Consider the following 21,824-nt stretch of genomic DNA (forward strand, 5'->3'; position numbering starts at 1 on the left):
TCCGAGTGACCCCTGAGCCTGTGTGCCACTACAGCTCCTAAACCCAGCAGATGCGTTTTATGCTTCAGGCATGGTTGCAACTGATCCTACAGGAAATCAAAGGAAGCAGGGAGCACAGCTTGAGGGCACGCCTGCCCTCTTCTAGAGAAAGGCCTGAAATAACACACCTACCCATTACTCACAGACTATATCTGCAGAGCAACACAATGGCTTCCAGTCCCGAGGAGGCTGAGAAGAACATGTGTCAAGGCCCCAGAGCCAGGAACTGCCCTCGTAACACAGCTGCCCCCTCAGACAGACACCCATTGGGCAGTGTGGATGGCTGCTAATGGTTCTGGACTGCTACAGACCAACCCCATGCCCGCACTCCAGGAACTCTGCCTCCACACTCAGTGCTCGGGGCACAAAACTTGCACTTCAGCAGCAATGCTCCTGCCACAAACCCGCTGCAACCTGTAGGCATCTCCTCAGGTCCTCTCCTGAGCCACCAGTTCCACTCCTTCCCTTCTTCCTCCAAAATTCAGGCTGTGCAAATGTGAGCCTCTACTCCATAGAATTTTCCCAACACCAGGAAAAGAGTTTCAGAGCAGCAAAGCCACTGCTATCATCTCAGCTGGTGCTGGCAAGTTGACGCAGCCGCCTTTTATGCCTCAAGACCTTATTTAGCAAGGTGTAAAATTGAAAAGAAAAACAAACAAACCAGAAAAAAAAAACCCATATTTCCAAAGCCAAGCGCACTGAAGGCTGCTCCCAACAAGCAGTGTGCCACAGTAACTCACTGGAAGGAAGATACACCACCTCCGTGCTACAAATGGCAGATGAGTTCATGGAGGTGACTGGACTCCCCAGCTCCTTTTTTCTATTTTAAATAGCTAAGTGAAAGGAGACTCGCTGGGGCCAGCAAACACGCTCACTGCATGCTGGGTAAGTCTGCAGCTGCATTATTTATCATTTCGCTCAAACATTACATAAGACAGACCTTCAAAAAATATGAACAAGAGAAAGGACAAAACACGGTAGAACAACCACCCCGTCCCTCAGGATGGTTCGCTTCAGAATAAGGGCAACAGCCTGCGACCCACACCCTCAGAGCCAGAAACACTGAAAGATCTTTGAATTTCTATTTAAGATCTTAAAGAAATCAAGGCAGACACTTCGATATGAGACATTTCTTTCCATTTTATAAAAGCCTTTTGATCCCAATTAAAGGCATAGGGTTGGAAAATCTCTCAGTCATGAAGGTGCACCTACTAGAGAGGCTCAGACAGTATTAATACTGCAGCCAGATGCAGAACAGCCATCCACACAGCTGACAGGAAATCTTCTTCAGAAGGGGAAGGGTATAGATTTTAAACGGAGGAAATGACATTGCTTTCACGTGTTTCTTACTTTCCCCATCCCCAAAGATCCTACCTTTGTAATTTACTGCCGTCTGAAACAATTTAATTGCCTCCATTCATTTTATTCAGATACAGTTGTGGTTTCTCTTTTGGGAAAGAAGCCTGGTTTTAATATTTAAATATCAGCTCAATATTTTAATTGTTTCAATTATACATGAGCTCATTTTAAATGAGTGTAATAGCTAAAAATGTGAGTGTTTAAATAAGCTCAATATTTAAACCCTGTCACACTGAGGTCACTACAAATACCCAAACTGCCTGCAGATTCTTTCCTTTCTAGCTCTTCTATATGCATCTCTCTTCCTCTCCGGTAGCAAGGCACACATCTGACTGTTGCCAGCTGTCACCTAGTCCCTGTCTTGCAGCCACATCTCTGTCCATCCAGGGCAGAGAAAGCCAAGGCTGAGGCTCCCTTCTTGAGGTGCACTGCCCCAAGACATGACTGAACACGAGTGTGTTCCTCCACTCCTCCCCCAATAGAAACCGAACAGATGGAAAGGAGCCCTGAACCAGCGCACAAGCACGGCTGTGTGCAAGAGGGGCTCTATGCTCCTGCCTCGATGACAGCTTACAGCAACATCCATCTTGACTTATTTTTGTTTGCTGAAGCTGTAAGTTACAATTTTCAGGGGAAAAAAAAGAAAAAAAGGTTGGCGCACACTGATCACTGCTGACAAGCTCCCATTTTCCTCTGTGTTACTGCATGATTTGCAGAAAGGAAAAGCTGAAAACCTCTTTCCCACCACTCATAACTCAGAAAATGGGAGAACTCACAGCCATGCATTTTAAATGATGGGCAGAAGTCAGCTCTTTGGGCAGATGCAATTGCAACAAAAACCAAACACAAACGAGTGAGCACAGTGCAGCTCCTCTAGGGGCTCATTCCAGCAAGAGAGATGGACTTTTAAGAGTTTGGCTCCTCCAGAATATCCCACTCCAGGCACAAATCCACACATCACCTTTGAAGCAAAGGTAATTCCCGCTTCCATATACACTGCAGTTTTTCAGAGCCAAAATGATCAGACAGTAACACCACAGAAATAACCAGTCTTCTCAAAAGGGAGCAGGGGGAAATCCCAGGCTAGAGCAAAGACAGCCAGTAGGAAGGTGAAGAGCTCCTGACACAATGTAGAGAAGACACAAGACTCTGGCTCTGCAGCTCGAAGGATGTAGAAGTGCCAAGCTTGAGTCAATTAAGCTCCGTCAACCTGGAGCAAGACTCCTCCCAGCTCTGCAGCCAGAGGCGTACAGAAGCCTCAGGGATGCCTGCCATGCTCTAGCGCACAAGGCAGGCATGCCCTCTGGAGCTCAGGCATGCTGAGAGGGGGGTATTTTAGCTCAGCAGATAAATGCAGCAACGATAAATGGCATCAATTATTCACTAATGGAATTATGCCTAGTAAGTCAAACAGAATGTATAATCTGAAAAAATCTTTTGCTTAAGAAATGCAATGATTTTTAATTGGTTTTATATCCCCCGCTATGAGTACTCAAAACACTACATCCAAAAGGCTTGGAAAGAGAAGTCACTTAATCAGATTAAACGGAAATCCCTACCAGCTGGGAACCTAACAGCTCCCACATCCTCAGTTTATTTGTATAACCTCCACCTGTAATGCCTTTCCAGGTTATTACTAGGGCAGCAGTCCCAGCACTAGCTGTTTGCTCAGTTTCACCTCTCAAAGCAGGCAAAAAGGATGATTTGCAGCTTTCCAAAAGGCTTCTTAATATTAATAAACGCTTGAGAAACCTAAATCAACATTACATTCACACAGATGCTCGAGGCAAACTATTCTGCCCCCACCACAAACAGTAATCATTACTCTGTAGACATGACAGATTTCTTTTGGAGCATCTGGAAGCTGCTGCATGTAAAGAAGAATCTGACTAGCATAATTAAATTAACTCACCTATTTTAATTCTTTTGGCACAGCACCTGAAGTGGGAAGAAGCCAAACAATTTGACTGCGGTACAAGTTTCTGTGTCATTTTTAGCAGCATTCTGCAGCCCTCACATGCATTCCTGTTTGTCATCTCTAAATGGAAACAAGAATACCCTGGTCTATAACAAAGGACAAGTAAAGGCACCTGAGACCATTTATTTCAGTTCTGGTTTGCTTGGGATTTTTTCCTCCTTCCCACAGGACTGTTTCTTCAGCAAATTTTAACTCCATACCATCAGCTGAAGCACCATTTTGTCACATTCTTCTTGACATCATAGGCACTCCGCTCCCTTCCATCTCCTCAGTTCCTCCTGCCTGTCGGCCAACACCTGCGTCCTACCTGCATTTGCTACTTCAAGTTCACAGCCTCAACTTTCTCCCCCTTTTAGGTTTCCATTCCTTGACAACAAAGAAACATTTTCCCCATCAGCCTCCACCAACATCTTTCTAGCCAAACCCCTGTTCCCTTTAAGGCAACTCCAGTTTGACTGATGATAGAGCATTTCTGGACACGCTGCTTTCCTTCGGACTGTCTCAGGGAGGCCTCTGCAGTACCTGAACATAACACTGCACCTTCTCATTGCTGCATCCCAAGTTCTATTCACATTCACCCCTTGAGATTTTCCCTACCTTTTAAACAATATATAATGGATTATGTGGTACTGCACACACGCTAATCAACTTTGTAATTGCTCTTGTACTCCACACTAATCACTAATTAGTTTTTCCTCATTCAGGCTGTAATTCTACATAGTGCTCAGAAACATGCCAGTCTGCATAAGTCAAAGAAGACACAGACACCCCAGTTTTGCTGGTATATTGCCCTAGTAGCCCAAATCTGTCTTTATCATCAGCATCAGCACTTTCTACGCACTGCTTCACATCACTCCACAGAAATGTCTGCACGGTTTCCCTTCCCATCTAAAGGATGCTCACTAGCTCAGACATCCCAGCACTGACAGCCAGCAGGACAAACAGCTGCACTGCCCACCCCGAGCACAGCTCCACAGATCCTGTCCATGAGGAATCGTTTGGGCACCCCATCCATCCCCCTGCCACTAAACCAGCCTCCCCACTATCAGACATCCTGCCATTCTGAACAGCTGTACACAAAACACCACAGACATTTTTCCCCTTCTCACTTTCCTGTATCAAAAACATCATTTATTTAAAAAATAAAAAATAAAATAAAATAAAATAAAATAAAATAAAATAAATATAATATAAAATAAAATAAAATAAAATAAATATAAAATAAAATAAAATAAAATAAAATAAAATAAAATAAAATAAAATAAAATAAAATAAAATAAAATGCAACTGTAGAACCACAGCACCAGTGTGGAACTATCACCCCACCAAGCAACAAGGTCTCAGTGTTTCCTCTGCCTGCATCCAGCCTCTGTCTCCAATTCTTCTACTCAAACACTAAGAGTTTAAAATTCAAAAGCCTCTTGAGCACCTGCCCCTTACAACACAACACCCAGTGAGAGCCCAGGCAATCAAGTGACAGCACCTCATATCTAAAGACCGCTTTCTGAAAGGGAGTCGAATTATCAATTTCAGTCCAAGTGCTGAAACTACAGAAACAGAAAATGTGTTTCACACACAATGTACTGGAAGAAGAAAATAAAAATCGATAGTTTGTTCCACGCAGCAATCTGAAAGTCAGCACAAGAGAGAATGAATATTAAAAGGTGAAAGCCAACTACATGATCACATACTTGCAAGGAAACTGTTTTTACTTTATGTGCTTTCTCCCCTTCATCTTATACTGAATATATACTAGCTCAATTAAATGAAAAGAACAAGCTATTCACTGCTGTGGGCTACGTTTAGCCATAAGCAGGCTAACATATTAAAGCATTTTTCCTACCAGTATTTAACCTGTATTGATACTGTCAACAGCTGCCAATAAAACAAGGCATTCTGCAGAGTCAAACAAAGAAAGCAGCTATATGTAATAGAATACACTAAAATATAATTAAAGGTAAACTATCAGCTGAATGATGCTATAACTACAGACACGTTATTTCTACAGATGTGTACTTCTGATAAAGGAGATGCAAAGGCCCTTCCATGCAGCTGGTGATATTGCCTGGCATCAGTGAATCAAGGCAGCTCAACTACACAGGTTATGGATCTCGTAGGGGTTCCCAGCCAGGTCAGTAATAGCAGTTTTGTAAAACAAAAACACCCCTGCCCTTAGCAAGCTTTGGATCAAGCTCTACGCTGTAGCCAAATCCTGATGTCCATGCCTGCTCTCACAGGGCAAACAGGGCTCACAACTACCATGCCGAAAGACTGTAGACTAGTTTCACTTGGCAACATCCATTCAGACACTGAGCTCAGAAAGAATTCAGCCTAAGATCTGGTGATTCACAGAGTAATTTTTCTCAGCCTGAGATAGGAAATACAGTTTTTTTTATTATGGACAGATAAAAAAAAAAAAAAAGTCTTTTCCTCCTTTTCCAAACAATACAGAAATTAAACTTAAAACCGGCCACATCAACCAAGCCAATAATTTCTGTTTGTACTGCATGTAGCATGCAAGTTGCAGAGAGCAGTATCTTCACAGAGGGAATGGATATAGGGTACATGCACTATGACAACAGGAGTTATTTCAGAAGGGCAGCACCGTATTGGTTACCTGTTCACGTACATAAGAACAACACCACTATGTAACACAGGTGCTAACCCACCTGCCTGCCCAGATCCTTGAGATTACTCAAAAAAGGCAAATGTTTCCAGATTACTTTGTTCACAGTGTGCAGGGAGAGCTGCACAGAGCAGCAGTCACTTTGCACTCAGAGAGCTAATGATGGAACATCACCCATCTCACTCCCCTCTGGAAGAGGGGAGACAGTTCAATGCTTCCTTGAAGCATTCTGTTGTTATTAGTGCATTCCAAAAGCAGCTATAAACATAAACCAGCTCCTGTTACCTTTCGCTTCCAGAATAATCAGAGAAAGCATTTTGCTGTACCCAGGGATGTTCTTCCCAGTTAAGCCCACATATGACCACACATACTTCTGGCATGATTTTTCAGAAGATGACCTTCCAACATACAGTAAACCCAATCATCAGGAACCACATTTAGAGTTCAGAAACTCTGTTAGCATGGGTACAACAGTGGATTTTAAAACAATGCCAAATTCATCACGTCTTTAAAGGACCCTCAAACCGATCAACACTCTTCTTCCTTCTTTTTATTTCCTTTAAGAAAACACAAGGACATTTCGGGATAGCTTAAGACACATCAACAGAACGCTACAGCGATAAAACTCATCCCGTAACATCTGGTAAGCAGATCGTTTGAGGGCTTTTTTTTCCCCAAAAGAGAACGAGTATATATGCAAAACAAAAGCAGCCATTTAAAACACTTGTTTCAACCAGCATTAAGTCCAGATCCAAAAGTAAAAACATTTTTTTTCTGTGACTTACCAGAATTTCTCTTCGAGACGAGCTTCAGATTCATGCTGACTACAGTACAGATCACAAGAACCAAGAGAACAAGAGGCTTCATCTTTCGCTTTCTTTGGCAGCTGAAATGCAAACATAGTATGAAGTCTGAATCACGGGTCTTCACCACACCAATGCAGCAGCTACAATGAAACATTCCTCAAAGAGGCAGTACAGGGCAATGCTTAACCTGGTGACATCTGTTAGGTTTGTTGTTGTTGCTTTTTAATGCAGAGGTAGGAAAACATCGTGGCTCAAAGCAACCATCCATGAATAATTTACCTCTGAGTTCCACACCAAGGGATGTTGGTTTTGTTTTTCAGATATCTCAAAAAGGTTATTTTGCTTAAAAAATAAAATATATTAAAAAAAGGATAAATTTTTATTTGAAACAATCTGAGTTTAATCCGACAGATTTTTGTACGCTGCAGAAGATTAATCACAACAATTATAATTCACTTTGTTTCGTACTTTAAAAGAAAGCTTCACGTTGTTTGGGAAAATGTAAGCGTAGGTTATTGGTGCCATTTCTCTTAGAAACCTTATTTTCCCCACTGGTGACCTTGTGAAAGCTCCTACAATGAAATGACGCTACTCCAGAAATTTCTAATACAAAATGAAGATGGCTGAATAAAAACCAGAAATCAATGAAACCAAGCCTTGAAACTGTTATTAAAAAGAGAGTAAAACTCACAGGAGAGGCTGGTTCCATCTGCTTTGTATTATAATTAAAAATAATAACAATTCTAGTTTATAATTGTAGTTTGAGTTGTATGTAATTACTGGAACTGGTTATGTTTTCATTTACAAGTGCAAGGTCATTCAAGAAAACATTAGCTAGAACACAGTGAGGTTCCCTATGCGCAATGAAAAAGCAGGTGTGGTGAAACCGAAACCAGCAAAGCCCATCCTTCTCTCTAAATGAAAAAGGAGAGAGATGCTTAATTAGAAGCTATAGTCCCCAAATACATGCTTAGCATGAAGACACAGGACTTTAAATGGTTTGACATATTTAGACTCCAGGAATTCATCTCCATACCAGATATAGAACTCAGATCAGGATCCTTACTCTTGGATACAGACCAGTTACTTAGATCAGTATGAAGTTTTTATTTGCGTCCAAATAATCAGCTGACTCTCTATGGCAGTTCTGTTTAAGCAGAAAGGTGCACAGTCACCTGCATTGGCAGCCAAGGCAAAGAGCAATAAAAGAGAGGCATCCCAAATGGCAGAGGCAGCCCCCAGCACAGGCTCCATGTGAAAAGCCAGCAGGAGAGCATCACGTCCTGCAGGTATCTGGAAATCATTCCATTTAATTGGAGCTTATTACATCAAACATCCTTCCTTTGTCATTTTACTGCCAGCCTACTGTTGTGTGAAGAAAATCTAAGGAATCACATACAATTTTAACACAACGGCAATTATGCTGTTACTCAATTATTTCAAAATTACTGCTTATATCTGAAGTTTTCACCCCTCACTCTACTGCCTTGCAAGCCACAAAAAGGCAGCAGATTCCTTCTCGCTGCATTTTATCTTCCCCTGGGCACTCACTGCCTACTGATTCCCCCAAGTAATGACACTAAAGAGCTGAAGGGATATTCGAGGAGCGATACGCACTGAAGGCTGTCTGACAGTGCTTAATGGCAGAATCCGTTTTCATTCTTCCCCAACCTCTCCTTGGAGTACCAGAATCCCGAAACGAGCAAGGCCATCTTGACAAGAGAGCGAGGAGAAAGTAATTGAACTAAATCTTTTGACAGATAATTGTAATGATGATGTTATGCTAGAACGACTTTCAAGTGTAGCTTTGCAAATTGCTTTCTCCACTTCCTTCCTTCCCTTTGGTTATTACAGTGGAGGTATGTAACTCCAGGATCCTTCTTCACGTGGCCCCTTCATCCTCACCTTCAGCTTCACCCCCAAATGGGCTATGCTGCATTAAATAAACTCAAAAACTCAAAGCGGGTTCTGCCAAGCAACATTCACACTAGATACTCTGGGTTCTGTCAGCACCAACAGGTGCTTTTTGAAGCCCAGGCCTCATTAAAGCAGTCACTGCCTGTACCTGCACTAGCAATATTATGAAAACACAGCAGGAAAAGGTCAAGAATCTATTCCACCATACTGAGATGTCCCAGCTGAAGGCAAGGAGCAGTCATAATATGCAGGGCTGCAAGTATCCAAGACAAAATCTCTTTGTTTGCTGGGAGGAGATGTCAGGGGCTGAGGCTGTGAATATCCCCCTGATGATATCTGCCAGCCTCACAGTTCCCTCCAGTGAGCCACACACTCACCTATCAGGCACAGGGATGGCCCAGAGACTCAGGACGGTATCTCATGCACTTCCCAGCACTTTAGGAAATAAACAAGAGGGAAAGTGTCTACAATCTAATGAAGAACGTGAGTAAAACTTTGCTATTCTGTAGAGATACTAGATGGGATACAATAATCATTATTCAAAACCATTTTCTGCAACTGAGGCTTTTCTTTCAAGTAGGACTGACCTAGACCACAGCTACAGCAAAAAGCCAAGCACTCACACTGTGTCCCTGGGAGGACACCTATTGATCCACATGAAATGGAAACAAACTTGGAAGGGGTTACCCACCCTGTTTACCATAAAGAAAAAGAAATTCAGCCTCAGGGCCTAACACTCTTATTGGTTTTAGGCTGTTTATTCCATATACATATAGTCAAAGCTAAGACCATGTTTATAGGATTTGATAGAAATAACTGCCCATAGAATGCATGGAGAATGAGGGACTCCAGATAGCCACAGAGACATCTCAAAAGATGAAGAGAAGGAGATTCCAGCCACAAATGACACACCTCAATACTAACTACACTTCCCAACAACCAATTGCAACACCACATTTTTAGCACTGCCAGAGTCCCAGTTAAACTCTGACAACACTACCAGGGACAGCCCTGCACCACAGGTAATGCACTGCATCTTCATCTACTGCAGCACTGTCCCAGAAGCCTGAATTCTGGCTTCCCATTAAGAACTGAACCCAATCTTCGCCTTCAGGGCACTACCAATCTTCAATTTAACCTCCTATGACAGCACAAAACTCTCCTGTTTGAAACAGGTTTGAAAGAAGTCAGGTTACAGCTGGGAGTTGGTAAGATTTCTAAATATTGATTTTAACAGAATTCTATATTAAAGTTTCATTACATGCCAGGATCTCCTCCTCCCCATTTTCACTTAGCTGTTCATGAAACAGCTGTTTTAAAATCCCCAAGTTCCTTCTCCTGGTGCAAAGACACGCTTCCTTAGAAATAGGAAACGCTTCCACTTAGGATATCTATATGCTACAAAACTATTGTTTGTATATGCATCTGTTATTTCTCTTCACCCCTTTATTTCAAGTGGGAGGACCAAAGATAATTTTCACAGCAAATTCCCCTCTTTATAAATGGTTATGAAAACCACCTTCTTTGCCCACCTCCCACTGCTGTGCAGAACAGCTTTTCAAACACTTTCAGCATCTAAGATCCATGTAACTGAAATAAAAAACTTAATGACTCGGGATGGCCAGAACACATCACAGAAACAAGCGTGCTTGTCAAATAAAACTCAAGTACAATTCCCACATCCTAGTTGGCAACAAAATTAACCTTGCGCTATGCCTGGAAGTTGGGATGTTGGGGCTGACAGGCACAGCGTGCATCAGACAACCTGCACATCTTGAATAGGAATCTCTACTGGATACATCTCAGAAGAGGGTAACAATGTTTAAGACCTTTCCCAGAAGACTGAAGATGTTACTATGAGTAAGTAGAAATGCCGGCTATAGCTAGCTGGCTCAAGATCCCTGAGAGGAAGAAAGAGACAGGCAGAATAAAGTGCTCCCTGAGAAGGCTGGAAGAATCCAGCCCTTGGTGTGACCTACCAGGTGACTTCTGTATGAAGATAAGTCAGAGGGAGCAGAGAGAGACAAGAAAGATGCAACGGTTTTGTTCTCACTCATTCCTTCCCTCCTCGTGCCGCTGTGACGCTGCAGAGGACAGATTTCAGGCAGCCCTCCTGGCCTCTGCTGTAAGCACCCAGCAAACAGGGAGGTACCAAGTTGCAATGAAGCACAAATCCTGTTCTTCTAAAAGCAAACCAACAAAAAACACCTGATTTCCACATGCTGCCTAATGGCCTTCAGCAGCACCAACAAACTAAGGCATTTCCTCAGGGACCTCAGGAAACAAGGCTTGGGAAACTGCAACAGCATCCAACACTGCCAAGAACTCCACTCAAGTGTCCAGGTTCCAATAAGGTGTTTAGAAACAGGAAAGCAATCAGCACATTAGTATTCCTCACAAACCCCAGCGCTGAGATTCCCAAGTCTCTGCTTTACATGCAATTTAGTTTTGCTCTAATTTCTACCACAAGCTTTGCTTATACCGCGTTCCTTTGTAAGGGAAAGCAAGAAGAGACATGCAGTGTGTGTGCACTCAGCACACGCCTGTGCACAGACCAAGATCTGCTGACACACTGTGAGGATCCGCAGGTTCTGGCTCCTCCACAGAAGCTGTGATGCAGAAGGTGCTCATTAAAACCAGCAGCCCACCTCTTGAGTGGTTTCCAGTTGTCAGGCTTTGTTGTTCACAAACCTCAGGGAAGTAAATTATTGTTTTCACCCCCCACACACAAAGTAAGAAATGGCAACAGCAATTCTTTCGACATCTTTACAGTATGCTGGATGGCGACTCCTGTTCATCCCTTTTCAAACCACTTACCCACTCCGCTTTTTAAGGTTTTCAAATTTAATGAGGGTTCTCTCTCAGGTCTCCCATTCTGTTGCCAACACACCAAATGTTGAGCTGTGTATTACTGAAAAGTTTTCAGCACTCACAGCATGGTGGGTGGAAGCAATGCACAGTGGGCACCGGTCCCTTTTTGTTGACACCCTGATCTCACACACACACAGCAAAAGAATTAAAATCAGCGACGTCTGCTAGTTCAAATATTGTACCTTCAGCTCTACTTGGTATGAGTCACGCACCACTCTTCACTCTGCTGCTCAGTGAGCATCACAGCATATTTCATCTTGCCTAATCTGCTGTACATCCTCACCATCGTAACCAGACACTTAAGATGTCCAAATGTGCAAAGAACATTGTTCTACAAGGCAGCACGCACTCCGCATTCGCCTTGCTGGATCCAAGTCCCCATGGCATCCCTGCTTCATGGGCTCAGGTCCTTACCTAAAATTCACATCTGGCTAATTCTCCTGCTTCAAATGTAATTCTATGACAAATTCACTGCTGCAGTAGGCTTAGCAGCAATCCAGGCGGTACTCAGGTTGTGTGAACAGAAAGTAACCAGTAACAACCAGACGACATCTAAAATGCCTGAGATTCTTATTGGCACAACAGAGCATCAGTTGCAAGAAAGCAATACAAGCTAAAACCGAAGTACTGTCCTGAGCGAGCACAGGGAACCGTTACAAAATGCAGACAGCAGATAAGGTCACAACACCAATCTGTGTGATGGGGTGTGAAGCTTCTTTTGCCTGGAGATGAGGGGGATCCAGTGAGACCTCACTGCAGCCTTCCAGTACTTGAAGGGAGTTTATACCGGAGGGGGGCCGATAAGGCAGTGATAGAACAAGGGGAAATGGCTTGAAACCAAAAGAAGGGAAATTTAGGTCGGATGCAAGGAGGAAATTCTTTACTCAGAGAGTGGTGAGACCCTGGCACTGATGCCCAGAGCTGCAGGTGCCCATGGCCAAGCCTGAGCTGTTGGGGGGCAGCCAGCCTGCAGCATGGGGTGGGACTGGGGGTGCTTAAAGGTCCCTTCCAACCCAAGCAGGTCTATGCTTCTATAAACACAGAATCTTCTCAGTTACGTCAGAAGCAATACAAAGCATGACCCCCTAGGCGTTAATACTGAGGTTACACAGTAATACACAGGTAGCGATTCCAGTGTCAGTAGAGTCAAAGCACTAACCAGGGGGGTCAGCGCTGGACACGCAATGAAGGCACTCACACAGATCTCTGCTAAGGTAACAAAACCGGAGCCACCTATCTGAACAGAGGAGTGAAGCAGAAGAGCTACACCTGCCCAGCCCTGGCGGGCAGACCAAGGCCAATCAGCTCCCACTGCACACAGACCTTGATTCCCTAGGCAACTCAGTCAAACAGAACTCAAGTTCATTACATCTTCAAATTGGATTTTCAGTCTCTGAATCATATTCCTCACTTAGCGCGGCAGCTCCTGCAGCAGGAAACACAGCACCCACAAGTAGTAAAAAACAGTAAAAGAAAAAAGAAAGGGAAAGTCAGGTTTTGTTTGGCTGTTTTCGGGGTTGGATTTGTTTTGAAGCCTCACGCCCAGCCGTGCCATCGCGATGTACTGACTCAGCACTGCCCTCTAATCTACAGAACACCATGGTTCCAGCCTCAACTTTGCCACACGCTAACTGCACATCGCAAGATATATAGATACACTTGTCCAGTATCACAGCATTTAAATTTGAGCAGTCCAGGCCCCTTATAAATGTTCAAAGTGAAATACATGTTGTGGGAGGAGAATTACCACTGTACTTCAAACCCTCATGGTTTATGAGGTCAGCATAATGGATATATTAATTTACAGCCCTTTTTTTTCTTCTCCTGGTGTAGGAGCTATTAATACTCCACGTTTATTTACTTCTGCAGATGGTGGTTTAATCAATACGGTAACTTGGGCAACATGAAAGCAATGTAAGGACTGTCAGCCCCAGCGAGCTGACGCTTATGGGGCTCAGCCTCTTACCATAGCCTTGTAGGAATACCTAGAAGGCAGCAGAGATGTCTACTGAGGGGGGAGAAGAAAACACAAAGGCTGTCTGCACCTGTAAAGCTAAACCAGCACACGGGCACCAGGGAAAGCAGAGAGATTATGAGACTCAGCATGGCCTAAGTCCTTAAGTCTGTGGAAGAGCTCTGTTGAGCTCATAAAGACTCTGAACCTGGGGATTCAGTTCTCCAGGGGTGGTGGGAAAGGAAAGAACAAGCAGTCACTGTGACCACTAAGGGTGTACCAGTGGCTCTGAAGCCCGTGCAGCAGTGACAGCATGAGCTGCACCTGGCTCTGGCTCGCCTGTTGCTGGCTGACACCCAGAGCAAACACTGCAGCTCAGGTCTTGGCCTCGGCCTCTGGAGTGCTTGAGGAGACTGAGCCGATGATCACAAGTCTCCTCTGCAGTGTCAGACACGAAAGGAGAACATTTCATACCGTCAGATTACAAGTGATGAGAAAAGTCCATTCTCACCCACATCAATATCTAAACTCACTCACTGTGCTAAGATCATAGGAGAGGTTTCCAATTCACAGCAGCCTATGCAAGAGCATTATTAAGCCCAAAGATTAGATGCTTTGCTTCTTTGATAGTCATACCAAACCTTGTTCCCCAAGCAGCTTTTGTAGAAACACTATTAAAAATGAAGAGAAAGACAGTTCAAAGGGAGGTCTCAATCCTGAAATACAGCTCGCCCTCTCCTCTCCCCCTCCCACACGCTTCCATAGCATTCCTCAGGGCTGCTTAAGGAGGTGCTCAGCACATCGCAGCACAGGTTTTAGACTGGGCTGCCATCTGCATGCTGAAACGTTCCCTGCTTTCGTAGCAGGGCTGCTTTTACTGTCTTACACCTGCCCTCTTCCGTAGAAGACGGACACACAAGCACCAGCCAGACTGAGTTTCGATCTGCTCCTGCGTACCTTTACAGCCCTGCAGCACGCACACAACAACAGTTGCACATCTCAAGGCAGGTTCGGTCCACGTTCACTCCCGCACATCAAAGGAGCAGGCAGCAGAAGAATACAGCTCCACATGCGGTGTGCCTGGAATTTCATTCCTTGATCTCATTCGTGGCCACATGCTTCCTTAACAAATACATAATGCTCAAAGCAGACTGAATTAGCAAAAAAAAGACGACATACCAGCTGTTACACTGCTTAGGAAATACACTTCTACTCCTTCCAGGGAAGCGAGATGGAGCACTTTGCCATCAGCAAAAGGCAAGTTGCTTTCACTGCTGCATGCTACCTTATAGAGATGAACACATTCCTGGTGTGAGCTTCTGTCCCTTACCCAACCAGAGGCCATCCTATACCTGTACGTGTTGTGCTGTGCTTGTATGTGAGAAAAGAAGCATTTAGTTGACACACAAACACCCCTCCCCCCCCCCCCAAGTTTGAGAACTATGAGAAACTCCCTAGAAAACAGCATTACTACTGTGACATATAGCAGTGGGGAGAGGAGTGGGGGGAGTCCCTCTTCCTGCAGTGCTTTTTCTGTAGAAGGAGGCCAGAAAGAAACAGATCAGCCAAATATATACACGTAACTGCAAAGTTTCTCAGATGCAGCTTCTCCCCTAACAGCACAGCACAGCCCCTGCCCTTCTATCTAGATAGATAGAGCCTTTCTATCTAGGTTCTATCTCACCTGGACCAAGCAGCAGCTGCTCAGAAAGGTGCTGGAAGAAACCCTGCCCACCGAAGCCAGCAGCAGGACTCTCATTATTTGCAACAAGCGCGAGATCTTTCCCTTTGTCTTCCTTTCAAGGGTGCTGAAAGGAAGATTTACCCTTCCTCAGACACCCTGAAAAGCAAATGGCCTCTTGAAGCGCCTCCTTATTTTGTGATAGAGTTTAAACGCTCGCTTCCAGCTCTAAAGACCCCCTGACAAACAGTGGAGGCACACATTAGAAGAGGAAGGGAGAAAAGTCCCAGACAGGTCCTTAAGGCTGTTTTTTACTTGTCTGCAGTTTAGCATTCCTAGATACTTTCAGCTTGAGCCCGTTTGAAGTGAGAGATTACTCACAGCCCAAATGTATTGAAGATCAGGGAATGCCCGCACTTGGGAAGCGCTTTCCGTGTAATGACCACGAACACAAGCTCTGAGCCGCCCCTGGGACACACGCAGGTGCAGCCCTGAGCCGCAGCCCTCCCACAGCCTGCACGGACCACGGCTCCACAGGTCCGTGGTGCTCCTCCCCCAGGTCCTGCAGCACATCTCAACCCCAAGACGCAGGAACAGAAAAGAGCTTCTTTTCCCCCAAATACCGCACAGAGGGCACCGCTGTCTGTAGCTTTAAAGTGGATAACGGTAACGTGCACCCCCCTCTCTCCAAGAAACAGCTCTGTGCAGTCAGGGAATGAACTGCCCCGCGCGTGCAAACAAAACAAAACCTTTTCACGGGACCGGAGAGCCCCACCTGGATGTTTGCGCTGCACCTGTGTAGCAAAGCAGCCCAGGGATACCGGCCTGCCCTGCCCAGCTCCGCGTGCACATCCCTTCCACATGCAGCTGGAGCCAGCAGTTGCAGGCACGCAGGCTCCCAGTGGTTTTAGTTGCGTGGAGCGGCAAGGCGCGATGCTCAGATTTCTAAAGGCGAGAACCGTTTCCTCTAACATTCCTCAGCACAAACGGCAGCCACAGCCGCGCCCTCCTTCGCCTCCTGCTGCCGAGCGCAGCCTCCCGGCCCGGGCCGCCACACACCGGGAAACCTCCCCGACGCAGCCGCTCCGCGCCCCCCCCGGCCCGCAGCCGTCCGCCCCGCTCACCTCCCGCCGCCCTCCGGCCCTCCCGGCCCAGCTTCGCGCCGACTTTCCCGCGGAACGGCGAGGCCCCCGCGCCGCTCTCCAGCAGCTTCGGCTGCGGCAGTTCCCGAGGCGCGGGGCTCCTCGTTACCGCGGGGCGCTGCGGGACGCACCGGAGCTCCTCCGGCCACGCGGCGCTCACGGACACCCGGGGCGGCCGTGCCACACCGGGGCTTCTTCCTCGCATCACCTGCGAGCGCTGCTCGCGCACACGCGCCGTTCCGCGGCTGAAGTGCCGATCGCAGAATAATTCGGAACAAACCTCCTGCGAGCTCCGCGTACCGCGCGAGCAAAAGTTCCTCGATAAGTAGCGGGGCGGACAGCAGCGCCCGGGCTCGGCCGGGGTTATGCCGTGCGGGGCTGCGCCGCTCGGTCCCGTCCCTTTCAGCCCCGTCCCGCGGTCCCCAACTTTTTTTTCCCCCTGTATGGAAGCAGGAATCGCGGCTCCCCGCTCTCTTACCTCCCGGTTACGTCTCCATGCCGGCGCGCCCCGTCCCACGCCGCGGGATGCGGGCGCTGCGCTGCGGTGTCGCGCCGCACGCGGACGGCGATGGCGCGCGGCGCTTCTCCGAGCGGAGCGGCGCGGGACGGCGCTGCCCGCGCGCCGACGGCTCCGCACGCGGCAGGTGCGCCCGCCCCGCGCAGCGAGAGCCGCAGCGCCCCCTGGTGGCCGCGCCGCGCAGAGAGACGGAGCCGGGAGCGGCGGGACAGGAGAGGAGAGCAGGGGCAAAACTAGAGCAGCGCGGATCAATAAAGCCGCCCCGGCTCTGTGCCCGGGTACAGCTTTCCGCCAGCTAGGAGGAGGCAGCCCTCCCGGGCTCCCGCAGTCCTGCTGGGACTGCAGCATCAAAGAGCTCGCTGTCAAATTGTTTATCAATTTGCGCACTCGAGTCACTCTGTAGCTGAATTACGAGATGAAAAGCCTTGAAATGAATCATCCCACGGACTTTTGAATTACAGCTCCGTGAAGTTGTATTTCACAATGCCATCGATTTGAAATGAACGGATAAAGCGGTATCAGCAGACATACTTCAGCCTTTAGAGTAAGTCAAAAGAAAGGTAATTACCGTGCGACGCTATGAGAACGCACACGTTATTCATAAAAATGAATATGCCTCAGACTGGTTCTGTACAAAGCTTATTTGTTCCCCTTGCTCTGGTTGCAACTGATACACCGTCACAGTAATGAGGCCCACCTGGCCTTCATCTGTGGCATTTTTTTTCCTTACGGTGTGTTACAAAGCAGTGGAAGGACCCCAGCTGACATCACAGGTGCAGACACAGAGAAAGAGCAGAGGAGAACGCAGCTGACACACTGATAAAAGCGAGGGAGGGAGAGATTTCTCAGTCATTACTGTCCATACCACGAAGAGATGCCCACAGAGTCGGAGTCTGGGTGAGCCAGGCACTCACTGCATCACCTCAAACCCCACCGTGCTCCCAACTGTCAGTCTGTTAGATCTCTCCACTCCTTCCGCTAAAGCAAATTATCCTGTGATGTATTTCCAGGGTTTGGATCCAATGCCATTCAATTCAGAGAAAAAGACTCTTTCCCACAGGCTTCAGTTAGCTTTGGAAGAGGCCCCAGACACACGTTCTTGATCTATTTTAATCTCTGCATGCACAGACTCACCCAGATCTCTCACACTCAGCAGTGCCCCAGCACTCCTCTGGCTGCCACCAGCAGCGGTTCTCCCCCAGCTCTCATTTCTCACCCAGCAGGGATGGATGGCTCTGCCCGCTGAGCACCTTGCTTCAGTGTCCAGCCTCAGTCACATCAGTGGTTTAACTTCTGCTATTTAAAGCCAAACCACAGAGCTCCCACTGAAAAGCTTGCTTTCCAGAGTTAGAGAGCAGGGCGACTTGGGGACACTGCCCCCACAAAGCACCAGCAGGGCCATCAGGAGACCCCCAGTCCTGCAGTGAGGCTCCGCTTCTGCATCTGCATGATTTTCACGTGTTTCTTGCTTGAACAGGAAGATGACGAGATGAGAGAATTCAGAGCTGCACAAAGTCCCATTAATTGACTTTGTGCCTTCTGTCAGCACAGACTGCGGGCTGATCTTTGGGAACTACAGCCACGCATGGGCACCCAGCGTGTGTGCACACTGCTGCTCAGAACAGACCGTGCCACCATGCAGTGCCCACAGTCAAAGGCCACAGTCCAAGTCAGCCCCTCCAAAAGCACCACCACCCTTCCCCAGCAATTCATGACACCAAGCTGACGGGTGACCCCGTTGCAGTCAGGCCACACAATCAGCCCTTCTAAAAGCAGGTGACTGGGACAGATCCTTAGGGCATGGACACCCACCCTGTGCCGTGCCCACCTGTGTTGCTGCTCAGGGCTGCTCTGCCAGCAGCATCCACGTGGCTGGAGCAGAGAGGCAGAAGCACTGCTGCAATGGATGTGAGATGCTGAGGCTGCAACAGCAGAGCACAGGAAGGAGCTCAGCACAGAGAGACTTGGCAGCGCTGCCTTTCCCTGGGACAAAAGCCAAAACCAAAGCAAGCCTGTTGTGAGAGGAACCAGGGGGACATCAGCGGGTGGATGAGACCAGATGAAGGATTCTGTGCAGGAGGGTGTAAACAGACAGGGGGAGAACCCTGCCTGGCTGTGGCAACATGGTTCTGATCACTGCTTGTCAGGAGATAAAAACAGGGCTGTGCTGTAACATATTTCCAGTTCAGCTCTGCTGAGAATGAGGTTTAATAGGGTGCCAGTTCCCTGTGGTTGGAGGTACTCGCCCAGTATGTCACTGCTGCTGTCTGACGTTGCACACAGCATAAAGCAGCAGTAAATGCTGCTTCAAAACTTCAACAATCACTTTGCATCTGACATTCTTCCTGTGTTACTTCAAGAGAAAGACAAATGTACTGTCTTCTACGCAGTGATTATATTTGATACCAACAAGACTAACAAGTAGTTAGGTATAGAATAGGATAACTTTCCTGCTTTTGTGCTTGAAGGCTGAAGTGAAATCATTAAGCACTTTGCACGTAAGAGTGTTACTCTGTGTAAGTATATGGATTAGAAAATAAGAATTCCCTCCTCCAAAGAATAACGTGACAGGTTTACAGCACAGGTAACGTCTTCGTGCGGCAGGCACTGTATGATGTAGTCGGAGCATATTGGCTACCCACCCGTCTCTCGTGATCAGCCAACAGCAGAAAGGGAAGCACTGCCTGGGATTAATTAAGATCAGACAAAGTCTAACTTTGCCTTAATCCAGCCAGCAGCCAAGAAGCTTGTTAGTGGAACTGCTCAAATAGAGCTTGTTCCTCATGCGCAGAAGAGTTTGTTGAGCAGGAGTGTAAAATCCACCAATAGACAGTGGAAATGCTTTCATTGCCCATTGGGAATTGCTCAGACAAGACGAAGACAAATGCAGCCTTTTCGCTTTTTGCAGGGAGAACCAATAATCAATTTGGAGCAAGGAGGAGAGGAGTAGAAATAATTACCACACGGTGACATGCAAACTCTCGTACTGCCCTCCAGACAGGACGCAGCCACACAATGAGCAGCAAGAACACCCTACAGCAGAGAAAAGCCCTCCATCAGCCCCTCATTTCTTCTGCTGTCATCCTCTCCCAGTTGTGCTGCATAACCCCAGCAGAGACAAAAAACAGAATGCGAGCTGTGCTCTTTCTAGCCTCTTGTGGGACTTGGGGATGCTCATCAGCACTGCATTCCCTTGTATTCCACAGATCATTCTTCTTTGGCAGCATCTTATTGTAATTGCAGAAATCCCACTGCAATACAGAGTTTGGCAAACTCATCTTGGAAAAGCTAATTTGGTGCAAGCTTAGATTATATTTTAACTTCAATGATAAGAAATTGCTGAGAAGATGACAAGCACAGTTAGTTTTAGATGCCACAAGCCAAGGAAAAAGAGGTAAGTTACCTAAAACGATCTCATCATATTTTGTAACTTTTTCCTCATAAAATGCAAATTTCTGCAAGTGGATGGTTTGAAAATTCTATCTTAAAAAATAAAAAGGAAATAAAACCTAGAAATCAACAAGTACCGGTGTTGAGCTTTATGTTTTTCTATTACATCTTTTCTTTCCCATCTCCATTTTTTTTGCTGGTGCTTCCAGAAAGGAAGAAATTAATGTGGCACTTTGTTTCCTTCTCTGTGTTTGCAGCAAACAAAAGAAGTTTTAAATCAGGTCGTAAAAGTCTTCCCATTTTGCATTTCTGTTCTGCTCAGATTATCACATTTCAGGCCACAGAACAGAGCAAATCATAACAATGAAGAGAAAGGGGTATAACAAATGGACTGATGGCAGAAAAAACAAATTACTTCTCTGAACAGAAGTTCTGTCTTTGGGGTAGCTTAGATTTACTTGAACAATGGATTTTCCAGGTCAGTTGGCAAAAGGAAAAGAAAAATGTTTCGGATCAAAATGAAATAGAGTTTCAGAGCAGGGGATGAACGTGGTGAAAATAACCATAATCAATGTTCAGCCTCGTTTCACGTCCTCGTTCACAGGTAGAGAAATCTTACATCAAACCTAACTACCTGTGTCGGACCTTAAGGAAACATCTCCTCCTCAAGTTGACCAGCACCATTACTGAAATGTGAAGTTCAAGGTTAAGTGGTATATTATAGTCTGAGTCTCTGATGCTTCCCAAAAAGATAACTGTCTTTCGAATGAAGCGGGAGCACAGGGTTAGCCTGCCATGAAGAGGAGTAGCAGCGAACAAAGCAAAAACATACCAAAGTCATTTTTCCATTCTTACCTTTAATACACGGCAATAAGCACATTTGTGTTTATTATCAAGACATTTGTGCTCAAGCTTTTTCATCCTCTGTTTCATCTGTGCGGCTACTCTAAGGGCACGAATTCCCCTCTCCCAGGACATCTGTGAAGAGAAGCATTTATGGATTCAAAGACTGCATGGTGGCTTTAGAACCGGCACGTTGGTGTGCTGTTTTGTTCCCCATCTGCCAAAGCCAGTCCTGCCCTCCAAGCTGTCAGTGCATTCATTTCCTCAAAAGTAATGAATGTTACCAAAGACAAAAACACAAAACGAGTCAGTGAAACTGGAGCTAACAGCTTCAAAACACCTCTGATTGCCAGCGCTTCTGGCTTGTGATAACGCGGTAATACTCTAAAATTGGCTTCAATTTCTTTAAGAAATGGCTCGATGTATTTCAGACGTGGTTTCTCACCTATGCAGAAAACTGCAGTACTTGTAAACATCAAACGCACTAGCGCTACACCCTGTGTTAATGGGAACAGAACATCCACGCTGACAACACTTGATTAATTCCTCTGTTGAGTATTAATATTCCCTGGCAGAAAACAGGCAGAGGCCAAGTGCGGAGGTACGTCTGCGACACACAGGCACAGATGGCCATGCTCTCCAGCCTCCACCTCCCTCTGACGACCATGGAGCTGCTTCCATCAGACTGCTCGCAGCCACAG

The 21,824-nt window shown here is 46.3% G+C and overlaps 1 protein-coding gene across 4 annotated transcripts in view; it reads right to left on the minus strand.

Annotated features, from left to right (window-relative positions):
* Window positions 1–21,244, minus strand: part of IL1RAPL2 (interleukin 1 receptor accessory protein like 2) — a 326,376-nt gene extending 305,132 nt beyond the window's left edge. The window contains exons 1-2 of one of the 4 annotated variants that reach the window (XM_072336404.1): window positions 21,136–21,244; window positions 6,788–6,888 (exon numbers count right to left, since the gene is read on the minus strand). In XM_072336404.1, the coding sequence (XP_072192505.1) occupies window positions 6,788–6,869 (82 nt within the window). In that variant the 5' untranslated portion in view covers window positions 6,870–6,888; window positions 21,136–21,244. Of the gene's footprint in view, window positions 1–6,787; window positions 6,891–16,006; window positions 16,104–16,851; window positions 16,994–21,135 lie in introns of those variants that run through there. The other 3 variants (XM_072336403.1, XM_072336400.1, XM_072336405.1) reach the window with 3 other exon arrangements.
* Between the last annotated feature and the right edge of the window lie 580 nt (window positions 21,245–21,824).

This window comes from Excalfactoria chinensis, chromosome 4 (assembly GCF_039878825.1).
Source record: "Excalfactoria chinensis isolate bCotChi1 chromosome 4, bCotChi1.hap2, whole genome shotgun sequence".
NCBI classification, from domain to species: domain Eukaryota; kingdom Metazoa; phylum Chordata; class Aves; order Galliformes; family Phasianidae; genus Excalfactoria; species Excalfactoria chinensis.